The following is a 26006-nucleotide window of genomic DNA, read 5'->3' on the forward strand; positions in this document are numbered from 1 at the left end:
TCACAGTATTTGCCTTAAGTGACTTAGGAAAACTATGGAAATCCTAAATCTGGATGATCAGACGAGGATATTGATAACAGTAAAGCTTTGTATCAACATTTGTACAACGTTGGAGCTCAGTGTATTTTAGCACAGTAAAAAACTACTAGTACTACTACAACTGTAAAAAAGGTAAAAAAAAAAAAAAGAAATGTTGTGTGGCAGTGGGGCACAATTTGTAAATGCTCGATTACAAATTCAAAGGTCTAATGTTGGCTCCCGAATGATTCTTAGAGATTTGTCGTTTAGCATTCTTGGAAAAATTCCTTTTGTCTGTATTTCGGTGCTTCGTTGGCATTGTGTGAAGTCACATTTGTGGTTGCAGCACGAATCCAGGTGCTCTTGCCGATGTATGGCTTGTGACTCAAATTACACGACGTTCAGCTCTGTGGATTTAATAGGAACTGTTTATTGGCAACCAGGATTAATTCTTTTCTCTGTTATACTATACACTGAGGTGACAAAAGTCATGGGTTACCTCCTAACGTCGTGGCGGACCTCATTTTGCCCGGCATTGCGTAGCAACTAGATGTTGCATGGACTCAACAAGCCGTTGGAAGTGCCCTGCAAAAATATTGAGCCATGTTGCCTCTACAGCCGTCTGTAATTGGGAAAGTGTTGCCAGTGCAAGGTTCTGTGCACAAACTGACCTCTTGATTATGTCCCACAAACGTTCGGTGGGTGCCCAAATCACTCGCTCGAATTGTCCAGAATGTTCTTCAACCAGTCGCAAGGAATTGTGACCCGGTGACATGGCGCATTATCAGCCATAAAAATTCCATCGTTGTTTCGGAACGTGACATCCACGAAGGGCTGCAAATGGTCTCCAAGTATCCAAACGTCCAGAAGGCCCAGTCCACTCCATTAAACACAGCCCATACTATTATGAAGCCACCACCAGCTTGTACAATGATTTGTTGACAACTTGGGTCCACTGCTCTGTGGGGTCTGCGCCACACTCGAACCCTCCCATCATCTCTTACCAACTGAAATCAGGACTCATCTGACCGGACCACGGTTTTCCAGTCGTCTAGGGTCCAACCAATATGGTCACGAGTCCAGGGGAGGCGCTGCAGGCGATGCAGTGCTGTTAACTGAGGCACTCGCGTCGGTCGTCTGCTAGCATAGCCTAATAACTCCAAATTTCGTCGCACTATCCTAACCGATACGTCCGTCGTACGTCCCACATTGACTTGTGCGGTTATTTCACGCACTGCTGCTTGGTTGTTAGTACTGACATCTCCACGTCAACGTCGCTGATATCGGTCGTTAAGTGAAGGCCACTGGGCACTGCGTTGTACGTGGTGAGATGTAATGCCTGAAATTTGGTATTCCTGGCACACTCCTGACACTGTGGATCGCGGAATACTGAATTCCCTAACCATTTTCGAAGCGGTATGTCCCATGCGTCTAGCTCCAACTAGCATCCCGCGTTCAAAGTCCGTTAATTCCGTCGTGTGGCTATAATCACGTCGCATACCTTTTCGCATGAATCACTTGAGTACAAATGACAGCCTCTCCAATGCACTGCCCTTTTATACCTTGTGCATGCGATACTACTGCAATCTGTACGTGACTATTGTCACCTAAATCCGGCTAAGTAACGGCCGCAGATCTCTCTTTACTTCTCACTAATCCGAAAAAGATAATCAGAGCCCTGTAGCAATCCATCTACTTTCGGAAAGATTCCCATATCTAATCATTGGACACCACCTTCAACTAGCCCCTAACAATGTTGAAGATAATCTCTACATAACAAAACAAGAAACACTCTAACGTCAATAAGGTAAAGATTCGTCCAAGAACATCGCTTTTTAGTTTCCACGGAAACAAATGTTATTTATTGACTTCAATCAAACCTTGCCAAGTCCGTCTTGTTCACTAAAACATCACCACAGAGCTAGCTAGCTACCGGGTCTGTGATCTGATATGAGGGCTCTGCCGACTAGACGTGAGCACTCTCAGTTTAAGGCAACATTCGCCTAGGAAAGTGCAGACTTAGTGGCACTGGAAATATAATTTGACTGAAAACTCTTCATCACCAAATGCCGGCTTCCGAAAGAAACATTAAAAAAGTATCTCCACTCCTGAGGGCTCATGACATGAAGGCTGTTGAATGACGCCCAAATTCGTAAGCTACAGACAACTCCACAAAATTATTTAATATTCTGGCCTTCCTACTGATCTGAATCAGGAGCAGAATGTAGGCATTTTTTGTTTTTCGTCAATTTCCTGCTCCCACATATGGAACTTCAGTAAGTTTCTGCATCCTGTCCGGCCTTTCGGAAGCTGCTATGCTGTGGATGTTGGAAAACACCAATTGGGAAATTACGTGCCCCTGAGATCAACCTGATCGCCACTTACTCACGAGAATTATGGAAATTAATTGGGAGATTACGTGCCCCGGAGATCAGCCTGACCGCCACTCACTCACAAGGATTATGGAAATTTTGGCCCACCCTCTTCAGGCCGAACAAAAACTCCCTTTCCTCCTGCAAAAGGGAATTAGCCCTTGCGACCACGATGGGTAACAGGAATATCACACAGACTTGGCCAAGAAATTAAAGTATCTGATGAAAAGTGTCTGGACATCTCTATGTAATATGGAAGTAGCCATTAGATAACATGAACATTGGAGCCGCCAGTATAAAAAGGAAGCGGGGAGTATTGTGCCGTCAGTAGAGAAGCGGTAGTGTGGACACATAAAGAAAGCTGGTACTCTGTCTGCCGACTCGTCATGCTATCCAGCACCACAGTTATTCTGGATGGTTATAAATTCTAAACCAAACAGAAAACGACGCACCTCGAAGGAATTATACGAATGGGACGGAAATCGGTAGATGTAATGTACATGTACAAAGAAACAAACGATTACAATTTCAAACTGGAAGATTTATTCAAGAAAAAGAGCTTCACAAATTTAGCAAGTCAATAAATTTGTCCACCTCTGGCCCTTATGCAAGCAGTTATTCAGCTGGGTATTGGTTAATAGAGCTGTTGAATGTCCTGAGGGATACCGTGCCAAATTCTGTCCAATTGGCGAGTTAGATCATCAAATTACCGAGATTTTTGGAGGGCCGTGCCCATAATGCCATAAATGTTCTCAGTTGGGGAGAGATCCGCTGACCTTACTGGCCAAGGTAGGATTTGACAAGCACGAAGACAGTCAGTAGGGATTCTTGCTGTTGTACGGGCGGGAATTATCTCGCTGAAATGTAAGCCCAGGATGGTTTGCCATGAAGGGTAACGAAGTGGAACGTAGAATGTCGCTGGTGTACTGCTGTGCTGCAAGGGTGCCGTGGATGGCAGCCAATGGGATCCTGTCATGAAATCAAATGGCAGCCTAGACCATCACTCTTGGTGATGTAGCTGTGACAGTCAGGTTGGTGTCCTATCGCTGTCTGGGGAGGGTCCAGACACGCCTTTGCATGAAACATATTCGCACTTGCGCATATGGATTACCATCAGCTGTGTAATGGAATGACAATAATGAAAGTTTATGCTGGACCGGGACTCGAACCCGGGTTTCCTACTTTTTGCGAGCGTTCGCCTTACCACCTGGCTATCCGCGAACGACTCGCGGCCAGACCCAAACTTCCATATGTCGTCAGCCATGCGTCTTCGACCTGTACTCGTACATCCATTATGTATGTTCCCGTACAGGGGAGACAATTTTACTTGAAAATCGCTCGCCCGGAGCCGGCAGATAAATACGATATTGCAGTGCCCGTACTAATTCGAATTACGATGTAAAGTTCCTTCAGATATGCATATACAGTGTGGTCTATTGACCGTGACCGGCCCAAATATCTCACGAAATAAGCGTCAAACGAAAAAGCTACAAAGAACAAAACTTGTTCCAGATGGCACTATGGTTGGCCCGCTAGATGGCGCTGCCATAGGTCCAACGGATATCAACTGCGTTTTTTAAAATAGGAACCCCATTTTTTATTACATATTCCTGTAGTACGTAAAGAAATATGAATGTTTTAGTTGGACCACTTTTTCGCTTTGTGATAGATGGTGCTGTAATAGTCACAAACATATGGCTCACAATTTTAGACGAACAGCTGGTAACAGGTAGGTTTTTTAAATTAAAATGCAGAACGTAGGTACGTTTGAACATTTTATTACGGTTGTTCCAATGTGATACATGTACCTTTGTGAACTTATCATTTCTGAGAACACATGCTGTTACAGCGTGATTACCTGTAAACACCACATTAATGCAATAAATGCTCAAAATGATGTCCGTCAACCCCAATGCATTTGGCAATACGTGTAACGACATTCCTCTCAACAGCGGGCAGTTCGCCTTCCGTAATGTTCGCACATGCATTGACAATACGCTGACGCATGTTGTCAGGTGTTGTCGGTGGACCACGATGGCAAATATCCTTCAACTTTCCCCACAGAAAGAAATCCGGGGACGTCAGATCCGGTGAACGTGCGGGCCATAGTATTGTGCTTCGACGACCAATCCACCTGTCATGAAATATGATATTCAATACCGCTTCAACCGCACGCGAGCTATGTGCCGGACATCCATCATGTTGGAAGTACACCGCCATTCTGTCATGCAGTGAAACATCTTGTAGTAACATCGGTAGAACATTATGTAGGAAAACAGCACACATTGCACCATTCAGACTGCCATCGATAAAATTGGGGGCAATTATCCTTCCTCCCATAATACCGCGCCATACATTAACCCGCCAAGGTCGCTGATGTTCCACTTGTCGCAGCCATCGTGGATTTTTCGTTGCTCAATTGTGCATATTATGCCGGTTTACGATACCACTGTTGGTGAATAACGCTTCGTTGCTAAATAGAACACGTGAAAAAAATCTGTCATGGTCCCGCAATTTCTCTTGTGCCCAGTGGCAGGACTGTACACGACGTTCAAAGTCGTCGCCATGCAATTCCTGATGCATAGAAATATGGTACTGGTGCAATCGATGTTGAGGTAGCATTCTCAACACCGAGATTTCTGAGATTCCCGATTCTCGCACAATTTGTCTGCTACTGATGTGCGAATTAGCCGCGACAGCAGCTAAAACACCTACTTGGGCATCATCGTTTGCTGCAGGTCGTGGCTGACGTTTCACATGTGGCTGAACACCTCCTGTTTCCTTAAATAACGTAAATATCCGGCGAACGGTCCGGACAAAAATGGCTCTGAGCACTATGGGACTTAACTTCTAAGGTCATCAGTCCCCTAGAACTTAGAACTACTTAAACCTAACTAACCTAAGGACATCACACACATCCATGCCCGAGGCAGGATTCGAACCTGCGACCGTAGTGGTCGCGCGGTTCCAGACTGTAGCGCCTAGAACCGTTCGGCCACCTCGGCCGGCACGGTCCGGACACTTGGATGATGTCGTCCAGGATACCGAGCAGCATACATAGCACAAGCCCGTTGGGCATTTTGATCACAATAGCCATACATCAACACGATATCGACCTTTTCCGCAGTTGGTAAACGGACCATTTTAACATGGGTCATGTATCACGAAGCAAATACCGTCCGCACTGACTAAATGTTAAGTGATACCACGTACTTACACGTTTGTGACTATTACAGCTCCATCTATCACAAAGTGAAAAAAGTGGTCCAACTAAAAAATTCATATTTCTTTACGTACTACACGAATATGTAATATAAATGGGGGTTCCTATTAAAAAAAAACAAAAAAAACGCAGTTGATATCCGTTAGACCTAGCGTTAGACCTAGCGTCATCTAGCGGGCCAACCATAGCGCCATCTGGTTTCCCCCTTCAAGCTAGACGAGTTTCGTTCTTTGTAGTTTTTTCGTTTGATGCTTATTTCGTGAGATATTTGGACCGGTCACTATCAATGGACCACCCTGTATATCCGAAGGGCCTATACAGCTGATGGTAGTCCGTATTCGCAACTCCAAATAAATTTCAGTGTATTTCATAATGCGTATAGTCACTGCAGATCATATCTCAAGGAAATTCACATCGTAATTCGGATTAATGCAAGCACTATAATATCGTGAACACATCTTTGGTCTGGAATGTGATTGACTGTCGTAGAATTGTCTTCAGCAGTGAGTCCCGATGACCAACGAAGATGGAGATGCCCCGGACAGTATTGGGATACCAACCAGACTGTCGCCCGCCATACGGCTGGACATCCATGAGTGACGGTCTGGGGTGCATTTTTTTTTTTTTTTCATAGCAGGACGCCTTTGGTTGACATCCGTGGCACCCTTACAGCACAGCGATATTCTACGCCCTGTTTTGTTGCCATTCATGACAAGCCACCCTCGGTTGACATTTCAGCAAGATAATGCCTGCCCGCACACAGCGAGAGTTTCTGTTGCTTGTTTTGGTGCATGTCAAACACTACCTTGTCCAGCAAAGTCCCCGGATCTCTCCCCGATTGAGAACGCTTGGAGCACTATAGGCAGAGCCCTCCAACAACGCTTTACTGATTTGCTCAATTTGTGAAGCTCTTTTTCTTGAATATATCTTCCAAATTTTCTGAAATTGTCATCATTTGCCAGCACATGTACATCACGCCTACCGATTGTCGTCCCATTCGGAAGTTTCCTTCTAATTTCGTCGTGGTGTATAGTTTTTTTTTTTGCTTAGAGTGTATTTTCATATTTGTCCTTCCGGCCAATCGGAATCAGAAGCGAAGTATGGGCATTTTCATTTTCCATTTTCTGCTTCTGGTTATTGCGTTGCTGTAAGGTGCTGCGTCCTGCACAGCCTCTCAGAAGTTTCTTGTCATGGGTGTTGGATAACACTGACCGTCATGGGGAAATTACTTGCCTCTTGAGATCAGCCTGGTTGGCTCTGAATGACACCCCCTTAGGAGGATTTTGGAAATTTTGGTCCATCACTTCAGGCCGAACGAAAACTCCCTTTCGTCCTTCAGAAGGAAACTAGCCCTTGTGCCCATGCCAGGGAACAGTAATAGCGTAGAGGCTTGGCTAGGAAATTGGGTCAAAAGTAACCGGACACCCGTATGTATTGTGAAATTGACCATTAGAGATCACGAGCGGAGGATCTGTCAGCATAAAAGGAGGCTGGGAGTATTGTGTGGTCTGTAGAGAAGCAATAGTGTGGGAACATAAAGAAAGCTGGTGCTCTGCGCGCCGACTCGTCGCGCTGTCCAGCGCAGTTATTTGCGCCTGTGGGTGTACGTGGAGAATGCTAGGCAGACCACTAGTCAAGGTGCAACAGGGCCACAGCAGGTGGTGTGTGGCGTACACTGCGGCTGATCTGCAGTCTTCCTCACATGATGTTACAGAAAGAAAAATCTTTCGAGCTTCGCAGCTTCGTTTGTCAGCTTCACGGTGAAGTGCTTATCATTCTGATAAAGATCATAGTTATTATGATATTTCGCATTTAATCGATGGACTGCATGGAATTCAAAAATAGGACTGGATATGGGTTAATGTCTACATCTACATCTACAGCTATAGTCTTCCAACCACCATGAGGTGCATGGCAGAGGGTATGTCACATCGTACCAGTTATTAGGGTTTCTTCCCGTTCCATTCACGTATGGAGTGCGTGAAGAATGATTGAATGCCTCTGTGCGTGCAATAATTAATCTAATCGTAGCCTCACGATCCGTATGTGAGCTATACAGAGGGGACTGTAGTGTATTCCTAGAGTTACCATTGAAAGCCAGTTCTTGAAACTTTGTTAATAGAAACTTCCTGGCAGATTAAAACTGTGTGCCCGATCGAGACTCGAACTCGGGACCTTTGCCTTTCGCGGGCAAGTGCTCTACCACCTGAGCTACCGAAGCACGACTCACGCCCGGTCCTCACAGCTCTACTTCTGCCAGTATCTCGTCTCCTACCTTCCAAAATTTGTTAATAGACTTTATCGGGATAGTTTACATCTATCTTCAAGAGTCTTCCATTTTAGTTCCTTCAGTATGTCTGTGGCTCTCTCCCACGGATCAAACAAACTGTGAACATTCGCGCTGCTCTTCTCTGTATACGTTCAATACCTGCTGTTAGTCCTACGAGGGCTATTCGGAAAGTAAGGTCCGAGCGTTCGCGAAATGGAAACCACAGCGAAAATAAAAAAATGTTTTATTTGCAACAGTTAGCTATACCTTCCAGCTACTTCTCTACATAGTCGCCACTCCGACTTTGACATAGATCGTAGCGTTGTACCAGTCTTCTAATACCCTCATAATAGAAGGCAGCCACCTGATTGCTCCGCGAATTTTCTACGCTAGTCTACAGCTACAGCTGTGCCAAAATGTTGTCTCCACAGACAGCGATTCATAGGAGCAGAGATGAAACTAAGGGGGAGCCAATTAAGGGATGCATTGTGGGTGGTCAAACACTTTCCACAGAAAACACTGCAGGAGAATCTGCATTGCCCCTGCAGGGAGCAGCTGAGAATTGTCATGAAAAACGAAACGGTTAACAACTGTGTTGTGTGGGCTGCATGACATCAGGCGAAATCTCTCACCGGGCCGTCGTACTTGGCGCTAGAGACTGCTTTCTAGGCATGTTTTCGTGCCCACTGTGCACTCAGAACTGGAAAGAGCAATGTGACGCGATGAATGGGCATACTAGGAGACACTACCCAATACATCTATGCAAAGCTTCATCGGATTTTCGCTGCGGATTCCATTTTGGGTCCTATCGGACCTTACTTTCCGAATAGCCCTCTTATTTGGTACAGGTCTCGCATACATGAGCAATATTCTAGAATTTTTGTGTATTTTACGTATATTAGGTATACATCACTGCATATGAAATGTAGCCAACATACTGAATTCTTCTTTAAACTGTCTGCAATCTCGAGAAAATGGATTGCACTTAGCAGGTTCACTCGCACACACTAATGATACAGCGAGAATGAAATATTCATAACATCCATTGCTTCTTCCAACAGCTCACGATATCGAACCGAATTTTTATCAAATGATAGCACGCAATGATGAGAGTACTTTGCCACAGGGTTAACTTGCAAAACTGACTTATCACCTGTGATAAATTTTTCAGTGGAATAATATGATTTTTTAAATGTTATCGATAGCTGGTGAAATGAAAATCATTGTAGCTTTGCAACAGCGTAAATGTAGAAAAATACGTGTTTATTTTTGTAACGAGAATGTACTTTCTCGTAACCTTTTGATGTGATTTGTCCTCAGTTCCTCGTATACTACACCATTGCCTTAGAATTTTGTGGGGGCTAAAACTGCAAAGCATGTTAGTAAAGTGACTTAGCTGTTTTTTAGCAACAGAAACAAATTTTAACGTGTCAAGCAGAGAATGTTGATGTTACTCAAAATTCGCGACTGTTGATGCTTCTCTGAAAGCAAAAAAAAAAAAAAAAAGGTTATCGTCAGGTGAAAATAAATCGCTGCTTTTGTTGTATATTCAGCGGAATCCTGTGAATCCTGTAACCCAGTGTGCTTTTAATAATGAACAGCTCGTTCTGAAACTTTATGAAGTTTTTCTTTGTACACCTGAATGGTCTGAGAAACTAATAGATGACGCTGTGTAAAATGCCCAGGTACTTTTGATTATGCAGCGTGAAAGTTATTTAAACCCACAAAATATGGGAGATTGCACACCAAACAAATATTTTTCTCTAATGCCAGATTTTTCTGTAAGGATTTTTAAAATTGGTAGAGAGTTTTTCGAAACAAAATTAAACTAAGAAACCCTGGGAGGTTGCATGGGACAATGAATACACCTTCTCTAATGTGTTTTTGTGTGAGGACAAAAAGTAACGCAAACAAGATTCAATTCTTTGTTACTAAGACACAACACAATTACTTCAGTTACAGCAGAGGTTGAAAAGTGTCTCCAGTGCCTTGTGAAGAGAGGTTACACAGATGGGTCATGTTTTGTCTAACACCGTCAAAGACTGCAGGAATGTGCTTAATTCCTACTACTGCTGCCGATACTATTCAGGCAAACAGAATCTCTTCTGATTCAACAGGGGTTTCTTAAAGTTGCACCTTTCCCCTCACCCAAAAAAGTCCAGAGGGGTAAATCAGGGAATTGAGTAGGCCATCGTACAGGACCACCACTGCCAGTTCACTTTTCTGGAAATCGTCGGTTCAAGAATCGACGCACAGGATGACTGAAAAGTGCCGGCGCCCCGTCATGCTGGAACCACATGCACTGTCTCTTAGCGAGTGGCACGTCACCCGACAACTCTGGCCATGGTATGGCCAGGAAATAGTAATAATGCCTGTCTTTTAATGGTCTAGGTAGGAGATGTGGCCCAATTAAACGGTCACCAATAACAACTGCACACATTCACGCAGAACCGCAAGTGATGAGCGCGAGTAAATGTGGCCTGTGGATTAACCTCGCTCAAAACATACCAATCGTGCATGTTGAAGACACCATTACGCTCGAATGTTGCTTCATCTGTAAACAGCACGAAGGATGGAAATACATGATGCATTTGATACTGTTCTAGATACCACTACGAAAACTGTGCTCTGAGTGAATGGTCATCTGGTTCTAGGTTGTGCACTTGCTGTAACTGAAATGGATGAAGGACGTTTCTTACATTCGTCTGATTCGTTCTCATGTTATGCGCAGTTGCACGAGTGATGAGAGCGATTACACTCTCTACTGGATTAAAAACTTCTCAAAGGCAGTTATGACATTAGAGAAAAATATGTCCGAAAGAACAGACACCATTTTGGAACCAGCAGCCACTATGAATTAAGACACAAATGAATTACAGACATTGGCTGCGAGGCTGCATTGATGTAAATCAACGGGAAAAGTTGAAAATTTGTACCGGACTGGGATTCGAACATGGGTCCCTTGCTTTCTAGGCAGTTGCTCAGATCATTAAGTCATCCGGACACTGGTCATTACAGCTGCACGGACTCCCCTGACATGTCTCCCATCAGACCCAAATTCCCAACTTATCCACACAGTACAAATGTGGTGCCCTTGCCCATTATCCTCATTACTCGGGACATTTCGCCGATACCCGTAAGAGTTCGAGCCTGGTTTGTGCATTCGCATTGAAAAGATCACTGGCCGTCTTCGCCTTTATATATATATATATATATATATATATATATATATATATATATATATATATATATATATATATATATATATATTTCTTAATTCATAATGACTACTGGATCGAAGTTGTGTCTGTTCTTTCACACATGTCCAATATATATATATATATATATACTGAGGACATGTGTGAAAGAACAGACACAACTTCGATCCAGTAGTCATTATGAATTAAGAAACAAATGAACTACAGATGTTGACTGTGAGTGGGCACTGATGTCAATCAATGGAAAAAACTGAAAATTTGTGTCAGACTGAGGTTCGAACCCAGGTCTCCTTTAAGCCATCCAGATACGGTGGTCAATTAAGAAATAAATGAACTACAGACATTGACTGTGAGTGGGATTTGATGTAAATCAATGGCAAAATTTGAAAATTTGTGCCAGACTGGGGTTCGAACCCGAATCTCCTACTTACTGGGCTGTTGCCCTGACCACTAAGCCATACGGATGCAGCTGCATGGACTACACCAGCACGCCTCCTATCAGACCCAAATACCCAACTTTGGGCAACGGGCACTACATTCGTAATGTGTGGATAAGTTGAGAATTTGGGTCTGACTGGAGGCGTGCAGCTACAATGATGGCTTTGTGGTCAGAGCAACGGCTTGTTAAGCAGGTGATCCTGGTTCAAATCTTGGTCTGGAATATATTTTCAATTTTTCCCTTTGAGTTACATCAACGCCCACTTGCAGCCGATGTCCGTAATTTCTTCGTGTCTTAGAGAAAATGTTTGTTTTGGTTCGCTGTGTAGCCTCCCAGAGTCTGTCAGTTTAACTAATTTTCATCCTGTATAATGGATATGATACATCTTTTCAGTTCTGCCTACTCGTTGGAGGATGAAAGGGGCATACGACATCAAACAGGATCGTGCCAATCGTCACTTTGACGAAAGCTTTAGTTTGCTACGCACAGAGATGTTTTGGATGTCACATCAGATTCGCGTTCGCACTATGCTGTGCTGTGCGAGCGTGCTGACCTCCCGGATCTTGAAGTCGTCGTTAGGCGGCTGCGGCGGCGCAGCGCTGATAGCGGTGGTGCTCTTGGCCCTCTGGCGCACCAGATGAGCGACTCCGCGGGTGCCGCCCGAGGTGCCTTTGAAGCCTGTCTTGCGCCGCAGCCCGTTGCGGCCTCCCCCGCTGCCGATACTGCCGCCCGAGATGTCGCCGCCGCCCCCGCCCGACACCAGGTCCGAGAACGTCGGATTGACCGGCGGCGCCGTCGGCTGTTTCAGGCTGTTGCTGCGGCCCCTCCTCAGACCCTTCAGCACCTCCAGCACCGTCGAGGGCCTGAAACCACGAGATTGTGCGCTCTGAACAACACAGCCAGCGTGCTACACAGTGTCATGTAAACATTAGTTCTAAACGTAGAGACATACACACATCAAAAAAGTTTTGCTTCACCTCGGTTCCGACAGTTCCGGAACCTGTGCAGAAAATTGGAATAAAGATCAACATAAACATCATTTCCGCCCCTTTTATTGCTCGTGAAAACCATACATTGCATGTTGTCCCACCATACAGCGAGACGTTCAGAGGTGGCTTGCTGTACACACTGGTACCTCTAATACCCAGTAGCACGTCCTCTTGCATTGATGCATGCCTGTAATCGGCGTGGCATACTATCCAAAAGTTCATCAAGGCACTGTTGGTCCAGATTTGCCCACTTCTGAACGGCGGTTCGGCGTAGACCCCCAGAGTGGTTGGTGGGTCAAGTCGTCCATAAACAGCCCTTTTCAATCTACCCCAGGCATGAAACTTCCTGGCAGATTAAAACTGTGTGCCGGACCGAGACTCGAACTCGGGACCTTTGCCTTTCGCGGGCAAGTGCTCTACCAACTGAGCAACCCAAGCACGACTCACGCCCCGTACGTTTGGAAGGTAGGAGACGAGATACAGACAGAAGTAAAGCTGTGAGGACGGGGCGTCAGTCGTGCTTGGGTAGCTCAGCTGGTAGAGCACTTGCCCACGAATGGCAAAGGTCCCGAGTTCGAGTCTCGGTCCGGCACACAGTTTTAATCTGCCAGGAAGTTTCACATCAGCGCACACTCCGCTGCAGAGTGAAAATCTCATTCTGTACCCCAGGCATGTTCGATAGGGCTCATTCCTGGAGAACATGCTGGTCGTTATCCTGGAGGAAGTCATTCACAAGGTCTGCACGATGTTGGCGCGAATTGTCGTCCTTGAAGACGCATGCCTCGCCAATATGCTGCCGATATGATTGCACTATCGATAGGAGGATGGCATTCATTTATCGCACAGCCGTTACGGCGCCTTCCATGAACACCAGCGGCGTACGTCGGCCCGACACCACCCCAAAACAGCAGGGAACCTCCACCTTGCTGCACCCTTTGGACAGTGTGTCTAAGGCGTTCAGCCTGACCGGGTTGCCTCCAAACACGTCTCCAACGATTGTCTGGTTGAAGGCAAATGTGACACTCATCGGTGGAGAGAACGTGATGCCAATCCTGAGCGGTCCATTCGGCATGTAGTTCGGCCCATCTGTACCGCGCTGCATAGTGTCATGGTAGCAAAGACGGACCTCGCCATAGACGTCGGGAGTGAAGTTGCGCATCATGCAACCTTTTGTCATAGTTTGAGTAGTAACACGACGTCCTGTGGCTGCACGAAAAGGATTATTCAACATGATGGCGTTGCTGTCAGGGTTCCTCCGAGCTATAATCCGCAAGCAGCGGTCATCCACTGCAGTAGTAACCCTTGGGTGGACTGAGTGAGGCATGTCATCGACAGTTCCTGTCTCTCTGTATTTCCTCCATGTCCGAACAACATCGCTTTCGTTCACTTCGAGACGCCTGGACACTGTCCTTGTTGAGAGCCCTTCCTGGCCCGAAGTAACAATGCGGACGCGATCGAACAGCGGTATTGACCATCTAGGCATGGTTGAACTACAGGCAACACGAGCTGTGTACCTCATTCCTGTTGGAATGACTGGAACTGATCGGCTATCGGACCCCTCCGTCTAATAGGCGCTGCTCATGCATGGTTGTTTACATCTTTTGCCGGGTTTAGTGACATCTCTGAGCAGTCAAAGGGACTGTCTGTGATACAGTATCTACAGTCAACGTCTATCTTCAGGAGTTCTGGGAACTGGGGTGGTGCAAAACTGTTTTTGATGTATGTATGTTCTTTCACTGTCTTTGATGGAGGCGTAATAACTTTTACTGATCTCCATGTTGACAGTGTGTCGCACCAGACGTCATCGCACTGTCTTGTTTTTATTCTTATCTTGCTAGAAAGACGACCAGTTCCTGATTCAAGATACGTGACTATGATTTTGTACAGCCGAAGGGACGCAATAACTATCGTCTACGGGTTAGTCATGTTGGGCCATTGCCAACCCACATGGGGCTGAGCGTAGCGTTGCTAATCCCACAGATTCCATTTTTTGGAAAGAAAAGAAGGGCGATTAGAGTTTTATGTACCGTCTAACACGATATCATCAGTGATGGAGCCAAAGCTCGTGCCAGAAAAGGACGGAGCAGGAAACTGGCTTATCAAGGGAACCATCTCAACATTTGCCTCGAGCAGTTTAGGGAAATAATGGGATGGTCAGGCAGGGATTTGAACTATCGTCCTTCCCAGTGCGAGTCATTGTGCTTACCACTACACCGACTCGCTCTGTTGCATATTCACATGACAGTCGTGGGATCCCAAACGAACACGAGCAGGAATACCACAGAACTGCAAACTGCAGTCTCGACAGGCCATGTTAGTGGTGCTGATGAATTCCACCACATGCTGGTAGATAATCGACCTTCTGAAACGAGGTATAGTAGGATCTTCTCCCAAAAGAACAAAAGTTCAATGCGATTTTTGTATGAAATTCCACCAGCGTAATGTTTCCTGATATGCAGAATGTACGCGGCATTACTCCCACCTACTTTTGTGTCACTCCTCTGAAATTTTACTCATTTGTGTATCCATACATCCAGAACCCCCCCATGAACCATGGGCCTTGCCGTTGGTGGGGAGGCTTGCGTGCCTCAGCGATACAGATAGCCATACCGTAGGTGCAACCACAATGGAGGGGTATCTGTTGAGAGGACAGACAAACGTGTGAATCCTGAAGAGGGGCAACAGCCTTTTCAGTAGTTGCAAAGGCAACAGTCTGGATGATTGAGTGATCTGGCCTTGTAACATTAACCAAAACGGCCTTGCTGTGCTGGTACTGCGAACGGCTGAAAGCAAGGGGAAACTACGGCCGTAATTTTTCCCGAGGGCATGCAACTTTACTGTATGGATAAATGATGATGGCGTCCTCTTGGGTAAAATATTCCGGAGGTAAAATAGTCCCCGATTCGGATCTCCGGGCGGGGACTACTCAGGAGGACGTTGTTATCAGGAGAAAGAAAACTGGTGTTCTACGGATCGGGGCGTGGCATATCAGATCCCTTAATCGGGCAGGTAGGCTAGAAAATTTAAAAAGGGAAATGAATAGGTTAAAGTTAGATCTAGTGGGAATTAGTGAAGTTCGGTGGCAGGAGGAACAAGACTTCTGGTCAGGTGAATACAGGGTTATAATTACAAAATCAAATAGGGGTAATGCAGGAGTAGGTTTAATAACGAATAAAAAAATAGGAGTACGGGTAAGCTACTACAAGCATTGTAAACGCATTATTGTGGCCATGATAGATACGAAGCCCACGCCTACCACAGTAGTACAAGTTTATATGCCAACTAGCTCCGCAAATGACGAAGAGATTGATGAAATGTACTACGAGATAAAAGAAATTATTCAGATAGTGAAGGGAGATAAAAATTTAATAGTCATGGGTGACTGGAATTCGATAGTAGGAAAAGGGAGAGAAGGAAACGTAGTAGGTGAATATGGATTGGGGGGGGGGGGGGGAAGAAATGAAACAGGAAGCCGCCTGGTAGAATTTTGCGCAGAGTATAACTTAATCATAGCTAACATTTGGTTCAAGAATCATGAAAGAAGGTTGTATACATGGAAGAAGCCTGAAGATACTAGAAGATATAAGATCGACTATATAATAGTAAGACAGAGATTCAGGAACCAGGTTTTAAATTGTAGGACATTTCCAGGGGCAGATGTGGACTCTGACCACAATCTATTGGTTATGAACTGTAGATTAAAACTGAAGAAACTGCAAAAAGGAGGGAATTTAAGGAGATGGGACCTGGATAAACTGACTAAACCACGGGTTCTACAGAGCTTCAGGGAGAGCATTAGGGAACGATTGACAGGAATGGGGGAAAGAAATAAAGTAGAAGAAGAATGGGTAGCTTTGAGAGACGAAATAGTGAAGTTAGCAGAGGATCAAGTAGGTAAAAAGACGATGGATAATAGCAATCTTTGGGTAACAGAAGAGGTGTTGAATTTAATTGATGAAAGGAGAAAATATAAAAATGCAGTAAATGAAGCAGGCAAAAAGGAATACAAACGTCTCAAAAATGAGATCGACAGGAAATGCAAAATGGCTAAGCAGGGATGGCTAGAGGACAAATGTAAGGATGTAGAGGCACATATCACTAGGGGTAAGATAGATACTGCCTACAGGAAAATTAGAGAGACCTTTGGAGAAAAGAGAACCACTTGCATGAATATCAAGATCTCAGATGTTACCCAGTTCTAAGCAAAGAAGGGAAAGCAGAAAGGTGGAATGAGTGTGTAGAGGGTCTATAAAAGGCGATGTTCTTGAGGACAATATTGTACAAATGAAAGAGAAAGTAGATGAAGATGAAATAGGAGATATGATACTGCGTGAAGAATTTGACAGAACACTGAAAGACCTGATCGAAACAAGGCCCCGGGAGTAGACAACATTCCATTAGAACTACTGACAGCCTTGGGAGAGCCAGGCCTAACAAAACTCTACCATCTGGTGAGCAAGATGTATGAGACAGGCGAAATACCCTCAGACTTCAAGAAAAATATAATAATTCCAATCCCAAAGAAAGCAGGTGTTGACAGATGTGAAAATTATCGAACTATCGGTTTAATAAGCCACGGCTGCAAAATACTAACTCGAATTCTTTACAAACGAATGGAAAAACTGGTAGAAGCCGACTTCGGGCAAGATTAGTTTGGATTCCGTAGAAATGTTTGAACACATGAGGCAATACTGACCCTACGACTTACCTTAGAAAATGGATTAAGGAAAAGCAAACCTACGTTTCTAGTATTTGTAGACTTAGAGAAAGCTTTTGACAATGTTGACTGGAATACTCTCTTTCAAATTCTGAAGGTAGCAGGAGTAAAATACGGGGAGCGAAAGGCTATTTACAAATTGTACAGAAACCAGATGGCAGTTATAAGAGTCGAGGGACACGAAAGGGAAGCAGTGGTTGGGAAGGGAGTGAGACAGGGTTGTAGCCTCTTCCCGATGTTATTCAATCTGTATATTGAGCAAGCAGTGAAGGAAACAAAAGAAAAAATCGGAGTAGCTATTAAAATCCATGGAGAAGGAATAAAAACTTTGAGGTTCGCCGATGATATTGTAATTCTGTCAGAGACAGCAAAGGACCTGCAAGAGCAGCTGAATGGAATGGACAGTGTCTTGAAAGAAAGATATAAGATGAACATCAACAAAAGCAAAATGAGAATAATGGAATGTAGTCGAATTAAATCGGGTGATGCTGCGGAATTAGATTAGGAAATGAGAGGCTTAAAGACCAAGAGATGAATACACTAAACAGATTCAGAAGGATGTAGGTTGCAGTAGGTACTGGGAGACGAAGAACCTTGTGCAGGATAGAGTAGCGTGGAGAGCTGCATCAATCCAGTCTCTGGAGTGAAAACCACAACAACAACAACATCTAGTACAACCGATGCCAATCTGACTCCACAGTGTTGCAATTTTAATGGCTAGTGTTGTACAATGGTACGATGGTTTTACTTTAAACGGTTATAATATCCCTCCTGAATTACCACCGCGTCCACGGTACTGGCCTCATTTGTACTGATAGTCCATGAGGGAATCGCACCTAGATCTTAACGTGTCCGAAAATGTCGCTAAGTTCCGTAAATTACGCTGACCTGGTGCCTTCACTCGATAGAAACAACACTACTACACACGAAGAGATTCGGACTATTCATAATTTTTATTATGTTTTAACTGTTACTGTCAGATTATTTTCATTAGTACTTTCTAATGACTGCAATGATGAGAGACCTCTTGTACTTGTACAGATAGATATTTGACGTTTCATTTAACAAATAATGAGTAATGATGTTATAAGTTTTGGTGGGCATGCTTCACCTCGGCAGCCAATGAGCACCAACCACACCAACCAGCATGGAATCCGAAAACATCGATCATGTGAAACTCAACTCACACTTTCCTCACGTGACATCCTGAAAGCCATGGATCAAGGCAGCCAGGTAGATGCAATGTTTCTGGATTTCCAAAAAGCATTTGCCCTTGGACCACACCTACACTTATTATTGGACAGATGATTGTATGGAATATCAAGCGAAATTTGTGACTGGATTGAGGATTTTTTGGTACAGAGGACGCAACCAGTTGTCTAGTACGGAGAGCCATCGACAGATGTAGAACTAACTTCAGAGGTGCCCCAGGGAAGCAGACAATTCAGTTGTCTGTGATGAAGTATCGTCTGGAAAAACCCTCACAACTATTCATCTGGATCTTGATACTGTTTCAAAGTTGAGCAAAGATTGGAAACTTGCTATAAATACTAAGCAATGTAAAATTATACTCTTCACAAAACGAAAAAGTTCAGCATCCTATGACTAAAATATCGAGTCCCAATTGGAGTCAGTCACATAAATACCTGGGTGAAGCGTTATGAAATGCAACGATCACATAGGCTCAGTTGCAGGTAAAGTGGCTGGCAGATTTCGGTTCATTGATAGAATACTAGGGAAATGCAACCATTCTACAAATGAGACTTCTTATGTGACACTTGTGTGACCCATCCTAGAATACAGCTCAAGTGTGTGGGACCCACAACAAACAGGACTAACAGGGGATATTGAACCTACACAGAGAAGTGCAGCAAAAATTTTTATAGGTTTGTTTGATCTACAGGAGAATGTCATGGGGATGCCAAACATCAGAAATGGCAGATGCTTGGAGATAGATGCAAACCGTGCCATGAAAATCTACTTACAAAGCTTCAAGACCCAGCTTTAAGGGCTGAATCTAGGAATATAGTACAATCACCTACGTATCACACTTTTAGGGGTTGCAAAGATAAGATTAGAGCAGGGATTCCCAAACTTTTCCTCTAACGGAACACTTTGAGAATACTGGTAGTTTGATGGAACAACCTATTTATTTTGAAGGTTAATAGAATTAACAATATTTTTCAAAATTAAAAAAAACTGGTTTCATTCAGTCGTTGGTTCAGTTTTAAATCATAACTAATAACACAGAAAGAAAGCCATGTTATTAATAGTTTTTCAAGGAGCACCTATTTACTTCCTATGGAACACAAGTGTTCCACAGAACACAGTTTGGGAAACCCAGGAGTAGATTAGTTCGAGCACATACAGAGGCGTTTAAATAATCATTATCCCTGTGCTCTGCACGTGAATTGGACAGGAAGAAGCCTTAATAGCAGGTAGAATGGAAGTATGCACTGCTATGCTCTCACTGTAGTTTGCAGAATATGGATGTACATTATCACTCCCCAAGTACCACATCAGCTAAATAGTGGCACCTATGAATCTATGGTGTATTATGCAAATGATGTAAGTTGTGTTCCCTGTGCAGCGTAGACCAGTCAGTACTTTATAATGACAGCTTGCCTGCTACTGTACATAATTAATTAACTGTAAAGTAATGATAGCTACTAGAGCGAGAAATGTTACAATGAAGTTCGTTATGTGGTCAGCAGTTAGTGTATTGGACAGGGTGGGAATGTTTCCATTGTTGGGACTCCCTGTACTGGTGAAGGCTTCATGCAGCTACAGGCGTGAGGTGAGAATATCTCCATTGTTGGCACTCCCAGTGACAGCGGGGGCTTTGTGCAGCTATAGCAATGAAGTGGGAAGGTCTCCACTGTTGGAACCCCTTGTGGCAGTGGGGGCTTCTGTGTGCCATTGGGGTTTAGCAGTGAGTTGGGGATGTCTCCATTGTTGGCACTCCCTGTGCCAATGGAAGCTTTGTAGAGCTACAGCAGTGATGTGGGAATGTCTTCATTGTTGGTGCTCACTGTGGGGGCTCCGCCCAGCTATCAGTGAGGTGGGAATGTGCCCATTGTTGGCAGTCGCATGAACCAGTGGGGGGTTTGCGAAGCTGCAGCGGTGGGCTCACCTGTGTGGCATGTTGGACACGACGGGGACGCCGTTCTCTTGCATGCGCTTTCTCTCTTTGGCGAGGCGCTGCTGCTCCTTCTCAGCCTGTTTGCGGGTTTTCTCCTGCAGCTTCGTGTAGCTACGGGCCAGCTTGTCCGCTGCCTTCTGGGCCTTCTTCTTCTTCGTCTCCACCAATTTCCTGAACACAAACAAATTCATTATTGTACACAAACAATACACCACTTAATAAAAATCGAGAGACATTCTTCGAAACACAGTTCATGCAGGGGGTGGACAAAAATAAGGAAACACCAAAAAACACAACATATTATCATGCCTAATAAGGTGTAGGAAGATTGTTGGCATTCATAACAGCTTCCAGTCGTCTCGGAACGGATAAATACAGGTCCCTGCATAGTTTTCAAGAGACTCTTACACAATTTTCCTGCAAAACAGTGGCAAGTTAAGGCAACGATGATCGAAGTGGATAGTGATCACGCACCGTTCTCTCCAAACCACAACAGCCCAATAATATTGAGATCTAGTGACTGTGGTGCCCAATGGAGATGCGACACTTTATCCTTTGTCTCACAAAACCAGTCCTGGACGATGCGAGCTGTGTGAACAGGCCCCTTTCGTCATGGAACACAGCATCGCCATTAGGGAGCAAATACTACCGATATTGCACCATTGGATGGACCTGCTCAGCTAAAACAGTCACTTAAATAATGCGACCTTGGAGCGTAACCGTGGTGCCTATGAAATACCGTGATATGGCTGCCCAAATCATCACCGAATCGTCGCCATGATTCACCTCCTGGGACGTAAACTCGGCCAGAAGTTGGAAACAGTGTGAAACAAGACTCATCCGACCAAATGGCTTCCCCCCACTGCTCCAAAGTTAAGTTATACGGCACTGCCGGACGTGGTGGCCGTGCGGTTCTAGGCGCTTCAGTCCCGAAACCGCGAGACTGCTACAGTCGCAGGTTCGAATCCTTCCTCGGACATGGAAGTGTGTGATGTCCTGTTAGGTTAGTTAGGTTTAAGTAGTTCTAAGTTCTAGGTGACTGATGACCTCAGATGTTAAGTCGCATAGTGCTCAGAGCCATTTGAACCATTAGCCAAATACGGCACTGGCAATTTGTTTTACTGTTATGGGTTATTTGGATTACAGGTAAGTGGTTTTGGAATTCAAGCTCTCCCTGCAGTTCCCGGCTTATAGAGCTCCTTTCGTGTTGTTATGGTTTTGAATGGGTTAGTGAGTGCGACATTCATTCTTCAGTAACTTTTGCAGCTGTTGAGATCGTATTTTTCAAAAATGGTTTCAAATGGCTCTGAGCACTGTGGAACTTAACATCTGAGGTCATCAGTCCCCTAGACTTAGAACTACTTAAACCTAACTAACCTAAGGACATCACACACACCCATGCCCGAGGCAGGATTCGAACCTGCAACCGTAGCGGTCGCGCGGTTCCAGACTGTAGCGTCTAGAACCGCTCGGCCACACCGGCCGGCCCCGAAGCAGGATTCGAACCTGCGACCAAGCAGCAGCGCGGTTCTGGATAGAAACGCCTAGAGCCGCTCGACCACGACGGCCGGCCTCATATTTTCGTCACAATCCCCTTCAATGACCGTTTGTCACGGTCACTCAACATACACTTTTGTCCACTTTGTGACTTATCGGATGATGTTTATCCGCTTTTCCTGTATGCAGTATAAATCATTGTTATAGTGCCTCTAGAAAACACCAAATACTTAGGCTCCCGTAGTTATGGAAGCATCCACCATTCCAGCACCAACAATTTCTTTACGTTCCAGGTCACTTAGCTATGACATAATGCACTCGCAACCTACACAGAACAATTCTTGCAACATATTGAAGCACAGGTGTCGATGGTGCTCAAATACAACAGCGCAACCTGCAGGCTTTGCTAGTATCTGCATTTATGTTCAGTCATGTACAGGGTGATCAAAAGGTCAGTATAAATTTGAAAACTTAATAAACCACGGAATAATGTAGATAGAGGGATAAAAATTGACACACATGCTTGGAATGGCATGGGGTTTTATTAGAACAAAAAAACAAAGATTCACAAAATTCCGACGGATGGCGCTGGACAGCAAAACGTCAGTAACTGCTACCGTGACGGGTGAGAGGTACGCCGATATGTTACCGAATCGCATCATCCCCAGCCTGGCTGATAAACACCTGGTGGAACGTACGATGTTTATGCAGGATGGCGCTCCACCCCATATTGCTAGACGCGTGAAAGATCTATTGCGCGCGACGTTGGTGATGATCCTGTGCTCAGCCGCCACTTTCGTCATGCTTGGCCTCCCAGCTCCCCAGACGTCAGTCCGTGCGATTATTGGCTTTGGGGTTACTGAAGTCGCAAGTGTATCGTGATCGACCGACATCTCTAGGGATGCTGAAGGGCAACATCCGACGCCAATGCCTCACCATAACTCTGGACATGCTTTACAGTGCTGTTCACATTATTATTCCTCGACTACAGCTATTGTTGAGGAATGATGGTGGACATATTGAGCATTTCCTGTAAAGAACATCATCTTTGCTTTGTCTTACTTTGTTATGCTAATTATTGCTATTCTGATCAGATGAACGTCATCTGTCGGACATTTTTGAACTTTTGTATTTTTTTGGTTGTAATAAAACCCCATGTCATTCCAAGCATGTGTGTCAATTTGTACCTCTCTATCTACATTATTCCGTGATTTATTCAGTTTTCGAATTTATACTGACTTTTTGATCACCCGGTATTTCTCGCGATGTATCTGTGTTTTTGTACAACCCCTGTAGCTGTTCTGTTAAGAAGCGTTCAACAACGTATGATAATGCAAGATGTTCGAGATTCTCAAGGGAATAGATGTAAGGTTTAGAGAAAGATGGGTAAAATACGACATGCAAAAGAACGACGAGGGGAAAAGTACAAATGGAAGACCAAGAACGAAGAGCATTTGACTCAGTATTATGTTTATTATTATTAAATGTCATGTGCTATTTTTGCTGCAGTATTATGGCTTTTTGAAAACCAAAAATCTTCCCTGCAGTGATCAAAATGGATTCTGACAACGAAAATCTTTTGAAAATCAATTCGTGAAGCTTGTCCATGAGGTACTGAAGAAAGCAGATAAGGCGGCCACGTAGATTCTGTTTTCCTTCATTTCGGAAATTCGTTAGATATAATTGCGTATTGATGCTTAACGAGTAGAACGCTAAATTATGGAAGATCGAACCAACTTTGACTAAGTCTTTGTTGTTGTGGTCGTCAGTCTGAAGAATGGTTCAAATGGCTCTGAGCACTATGGCCTTAACTGCTGTGGTCATCAGTCCCCTAGAACTTAGAACTACTTAAACCTAACTAACCTAAGGACATCACACGCATCCATGCCCGAGGCAGGATTCGAACCTGCGACTGTAGTGGTCACGCGGTTCCAGACTGCAGCGCCTAGAACCGCTCGGCCACCCCGGCCGGCTCTGAAGAGTGGTTTGATGCAAATCTCCATGTTGTACAAACCTAATCTTCTTCGTTTTTTTTCTTTCTCTTTAGCATTTGTCCGACTTGATGCCATGGTCCGATGATTGGATTCTCCGTCTCCATTTTGTTCGATCTTGAACCACATCTGGGTGAAGATCGCTGTCTAGGTTGCCCCCTTGGGCCCCTTTCTCATGACTTCAATTGTGTATCCTGCCTTTGTAATGGAATCGCCCTCTGCGCGTCAAAACTGATAGTCCCAACTTCTCGAGGACCTGATATCATGTACTCGTACTATTCTTCTTCTTCTTCCTTTTTTTTTTTTTTTTTTTTTTTAAAAAAAAAAAAAAAAAAGAAGCTGCAGGCCATATCGTGCGACTCGTTTGTTCCATTCTTATGTTAGGTCTAGAGATCAAACTTGTTCTCTGCAGCCAGTATGACATCTTCATTATACAGAAGTATCCATGGTAGCGGCATGTGCAGGTCTGATGTGTCAGTGTCCATCACAACAATAAACAGCAGTGGTGATAACGAGCAGCCTTGGTGGACTCCGACTGTGATTCGAAACTCATTTGACGTTTCTGCAGCTGCTTGGATATAGTTCCTCGGTTCTATGTACAGAAGTCATACTTAGTTAACAAGATACTCTGGTGTACCATGGTCTCGAAGCGCCAGCCTGATTGGGTCATTTGGTGCCTGATCGAAAGCCTTTTCGAGGTCTAGAAAAGCAAGGTGCTGACGCTTGTTCTTTTGGCGATATTTTTCAAATAGCAGCATGGACTGCATCAGTTGTGCCACGATTTTTCACAAATCCGCCTTGCTTCCATATGATTTGAGCTGTCTCGCGAATCCTTTTGTCGAGAATGCGTTTAACGATCTTCATCTCGTGGCTCAGTAACCCGGTCGGGCGTAAATAGAATACTCAGTAGGGCTTCCTTTCTTTTTGAACATTGGTGAAGTGATGCTTCACTGCCAGTCTGTTGATATTGTACCTTCTCTAATGATCTAACTGAAAATACGTCTTAGCCAACCTGTCGTTCTCCACTGTTCGAAAAACCATCACTCTGCTGGAAGGTCGTCGGTGTCAGTGACTTTTCCCTCTCTTCATTTCTTTATTCGGAGATGATGGGGATTTTTGTGCAAGTCTCATCATCTTCGGATAACTACCTCAATGTACTTCTATTTGAACTCGCTTATTGTGTGTATCCTTTAGTCTCTCTCAACAATTCCTCCCCCCCCCCCCCCCCCCCGACTCTGCTCCCCCCCCCTCCCACTTCCCTCCATTACGGTACCAAATTGACGATTCCTTTGTGCATTAGGATATGTCCTATGAACTGAGCCCTTCTTTTAGTCAAGTTGTGTCATGAATTTCTTTTTTCCCCAATTCGATTCAGTACCTCCTCATTAGTTACTCGATCTACCCATCTAATCTTCAAAATTCTAACGTAACATCGCATCTGAAAAATTCTATTCTGTTCTTCTCTAAACAGCTTAGCGTGCAAGCTTCACTTCCGTAGCCGGCCGGAGTGGCCGTGCGGTTCTAGGCGCTACAGTTTGGAACCGCGAGACCGCTGCGGTCGCAGGTTCGAATCTTGCCTCGGGCATGGATGTGTGTGGTGTCCTTAGGTTAGTTAGGTTTAAGTAGTTCAAAGTTCTAGGGGACTGATGACCTCAGCAGTTAAGTCCCAAAGTGCTCAGAGCCATTTGAACCATTTTTCACTTCCGTACCAGGCCACACTCCACGCGGATATCTTCAAGATAGACTTCCCAACACTTAAATTTTCATTTGATGTTAACAAATTTCTCTTTTTCAGAAACGTTTCCATGCTATTGGCATTGGCTTCGTCTCTACTTCGCCCACAGTCAGTAACTTTGCTGGAAGACTAGTCTACCGCTTATAATGCTACCTCTGACGGAATTACAACGTCATCAGCAAACCTCAAAGTTTTTATTAACTCTTCCTCGAATGTTAATTCAGTCTCCAAATTTGTCCTTGTTTTCGTTTACTGCTTGCTCAGTATAGAGACTGAATAACATTGGGGATATACTACACCTTGCCTTACCCCCTTCTGGATCAGTGTTTCTCTTTCACGGATCATAACTGCAGTTTTTTCTCTGCACATACTATAAACAACCTTTCGCTCTCTTTA

General features: G+C 44.5%; 1 protein-coding gene across 1 annotated transcript in view; it reads right to left on the reverse strand.

Moving 5' to 3' along the window:
- Nucleotides 1–26006, reverse strand: part of LOC124777092 (ankyrin repeat and SAM domain-containing protein 4B) — a 262177-nt gene that overhangs the window by 15173 nt on the left and 220998 nt on the right. Inside the window, exons 4-5 of the mRNA XM_047252371.1 lie at nucleotides 20379–20558; nucleotides 12093–12402 (exon numbers count right to left, since the gene is read on the reverse strand). Of these exons, the coding sequence (XP_047108327.1) occupies nucleotides 12093–12402; nucleotides 20379–20558 (490 nt within the window). The remainder of the gene's footprint in view (nucleotides 1–12092; nucleotides 12403–20378; nucleotides 20559–26006) is intronic.

This window comes from Schistocerca piceifrons, chromosome 2, assembly GCF_021461385.2.
Source record: "Schistocerca piceifrons isolate TAMUIC-IGC-003096 chromosome 2, iqSchPice1.1, whole genome shotgun sequence".
Taxonomy (NCBI): domain Eukaryota; kingdom Metazoa; phylum Arthropoda; class Insecta; order Orthoptera; family Acrididae; genus Schistocerca; species Schistocerca piceifrons.